Source organism: Cystoisospora suis (assembly GCF_002600585.1).
Source record: "Cystoisospora suis strain Wien I chromosome Unknown contig_3990, whole genome shotgun sequence".
NCBI lineage: Eukaryota > Apicomplexa > Conoidasida > Eucoccidiorida > Sarcocystidae > Cystoisospora > Cystoisospora suis.
This window is the reverse complement of record NW_027156784.1, coordinates 1,661-4,447: the sequence shown is the minus strand read 5'-3', so window position 1 is coordinate 4,447 and position 2,787 is coordinate 1,661. Positions and strand designations below refer to the sequence as shown.

The 2,787-nt window shown below is 49.4% G+C and overlaps 3 protein-coding genes across 3 annotated transcripts; all 3 read right to left on the bottom strand.

The window, feature by feature from the left end:
• Nucleotides 1-304: 304 nt before the first annotated feature.
• Nucleotides 305-824, bottom strand: CSUI_007537 (uncharacterized protein). The gene has a single exon (XM_068067682.1). The coding sequence runs from the start codon at nt 501-503 to the stop codon at nt 387-389; it is 117 nt and encodes a 38-aa protein (XP_067920344.1). The 5' UTR covers nt 504-824; the 3' UTR covers nt 305-386.
• A 126-nt stretch (nt 825-950) lies between these two features.
• CSUI_007536 (uncharacterized protein) lies at nt 951-1,423 on the bottom strand (the record flags this gene model as incomplete). The annotated part of the gene is made up of 1 exon (XM_068067681.1): nt 951-1,423. A coding segment is annotated over one exon (216 nt), but the record flags the coding sequence as incomplete, so codon positions are not given.
• Nucleotides 1,424-1,513: 90 nt separating this feature from the next.
• Nucleotides 1,514-2,319, bottom strand: CSUI_007535 (uncharacterized protein). The gene has a single exon (XM_068067680.1). It carries the CDS (start codon nt 2,200-2,202, stop codon nt 1,981-1,983), a length of 222 nt encoding a protein of 73 aa, XP_067920342.1. The 5' UTR covers nt 2,203-2,319; the 3' UTR covers nt 1,514-1,980.
• Between the last annotated feature and the right edge of the window lie 468 nt (nt 2,320-2,787).

Genomic DNA, 2,787 nt, shown 5'->3' with positions numbered 1-2,787 from the left:
CACAAAACCCTCACCTTAAACGTGTACACCACGAGTTGCAGAAAAAGCTCACTCATACACTCACACATCACCCACCTATGATTTAGCCAGACACAACACCAAAAGACATCACAAGGCACCACATACGCCATACTACATTTCGTGCATAGTATTACACATACTAGGTAACATACATATTGTAACACATACTTGTTAACACACATACTATTACACACGCTATGTGTGCACACATTAGATGCGGGCATACGCGCACACCACCACGGAACACATCTGCATAAAACCCGCGCACACGACTATGCACAGCACGCAATGATACACTCACATAGGCACACACCTAGCTCCCTGCGCATCGCACGTGCTCGTGTTGCCACCCATAAGCCAAGCACTTACCACAGCACAACACCGATGCCAGTAAACCAAGCACAACCCATAAACAACACACACACACTCTGAACACCGTCCTCAGACATGGCGCACACTACTATACCGGTAACAACACACATCCCATCAGGCCTTGCAGTACTCACACAGTTGTCCTATACAAGACTCACCCACGTCACCAACTCCACTTCGCACAATGGCCGGAGGTCACACCCACTCACACCACCGTACGTGCCACACGCATATACATCCACCTACTCACAAACCCCGGACATCCAGAACTCCACACACAACACATGAACGCACGTCACCACGTAACAGAAACGCATGACACAAACGACCGTCACGGACACCCAGCAGACGTTTCCCACCCGTAGTTGTACGCTTCTCTTACTACCTCACACGCACTACCTAGATCCACACCATTGCGCACCGCACCTGCGCGAAACCTCAACGGGTCACCGTCCGCAACATATATCCGTGACGTGAGACACACTGACAAATACGGACGTCCACATATCAGGCACGGGTAGTATACGTACAGCTGTCATATACAAGACACACCCAGTCTAGCGGTTCCACCTCAAACCACCTAATACATTCATAAAACACACCCATTCATACTACTGTAGGTAACTCACAACATGCTAAAGCATACGATAGCTGGGTATCACACTAACACACACCATACACAACACATAAGCACACCATGCATCATCGTGAAAGCACCATAGACATCTCCACTACGAACAACACCGGCGTGCCGTAGTTCATGACATCCACCCGTATCACCTACACCGCAAGACACGCGCAGTTATTCACACGCCTAATACATCCATACTCTCGTACGCAACGCATGGACGTGCCCTCCTGCATAAAAAGAAACCGTAGCACAGACGCCAGTCACCGACATCCGACAGCCGTTTCCTGAGTTGCACTCATACATCTGTCCTACCAACCTACGCGCACTGCCTAAATACGCACCATCACACGTTTGAGCCACATGAAACGGTAGAGTTCTCCGCCCGCAACACACGTCCCCGCCATGACACGCGCAAGCACATACAGCTCACCGTACATCAGGTTTGCATATTATGCATGGAGCCGCCATACACAAGACATACCCACATACCACCCACACCAGCTTCACAGAGCACCACCCCATACAGTACTGGCACACACCCATCCACACTACCGTACGCAACACCCGAACCTACTACAGCATACGATGAACAGACACCGCACAAACACACACCGTACACAACATCTAGGCACAACACGCATTATGATGATACAACGTCCACGTCTCCAGCATACAAGATACCGACGAGCCCTAATTCACTATATGTACTTATATCGTTCCCACCAAATAAAAGTATCTGCACCTGTCCACACGTCCCACACATCCACGCCGTCGCCGGCAACACACGAAGATAAATTAGTACATAAGAATACATACGAGGCACCCATGACACAAATACCCGTCGTCAGCACCATGGAGACATCGCTCGCATCTCACTCTTCACGCCTAAACAACACTTACTCGTGCGCAAACCACAGACACACCATCACGTGACGCACGCATTTTTGGAGAACTTACTACGTAGACTCCTTACCCAGGTAAAGTAGAAACATAAGAACAGAGAGTTTCCTCGCGAGCACCATGTAGAGTGTTGCCCTGCAATACAAACTTTGGAATCCCCCGAAACACCAAAGCTCGTGCCTGCACAACCACCCAGCGACAGCACGGGAGCTGCGGAGTAAGACGCTGAACCCTTGCTTAATTGGAGGTGCCAGATACACCCCTCGAGTGACAAGCATGCATGGTACGTTCAGCTGCTGGAGACACGGCACGACAATAATGAACGGCTGTGCATTAGAGTCGACATAGTATAGTTCCCCGTGCCAAAGAAGAATGAAGAGGTGTAGCAATGCGATTGCCCCGAAGAGGGATAAGGAAAAAGAGGGTTTAGTAGAAGTATAATGAACCGCTGCTACGGAAAGAGGAAAGAGGCGGACGCCAGTAACAGTAGTTCTTGCCGCTCATAGGACAGAAACGTAGCAGCTACGAAGAACGGGAGCAAATTGCACAAAGACACCAAGACACTCAGAAAAGACAACATGGAACTTAAAAGAGCCCGCCAAAAATTGGTGCCTTTACGTCCTAGCCATGACTAAACAACTTACTGTGTTAACACGGCATGCGCCGAACCAGAGATGACGGCATGCGGCTATAGTAGATTCGTGCTGCGCAAAGACATAATAAGAATCAACACTTTTGAGTAAACAGGTTAGGAAATCAGAAGGCATCTACTCACTCACTCGGGATAATTGCCGGGGTTTCATGTCTGATCAGAACTAGGCAAAACCACTATGGACATCATTGGACGCGATTGCCCGCTGACA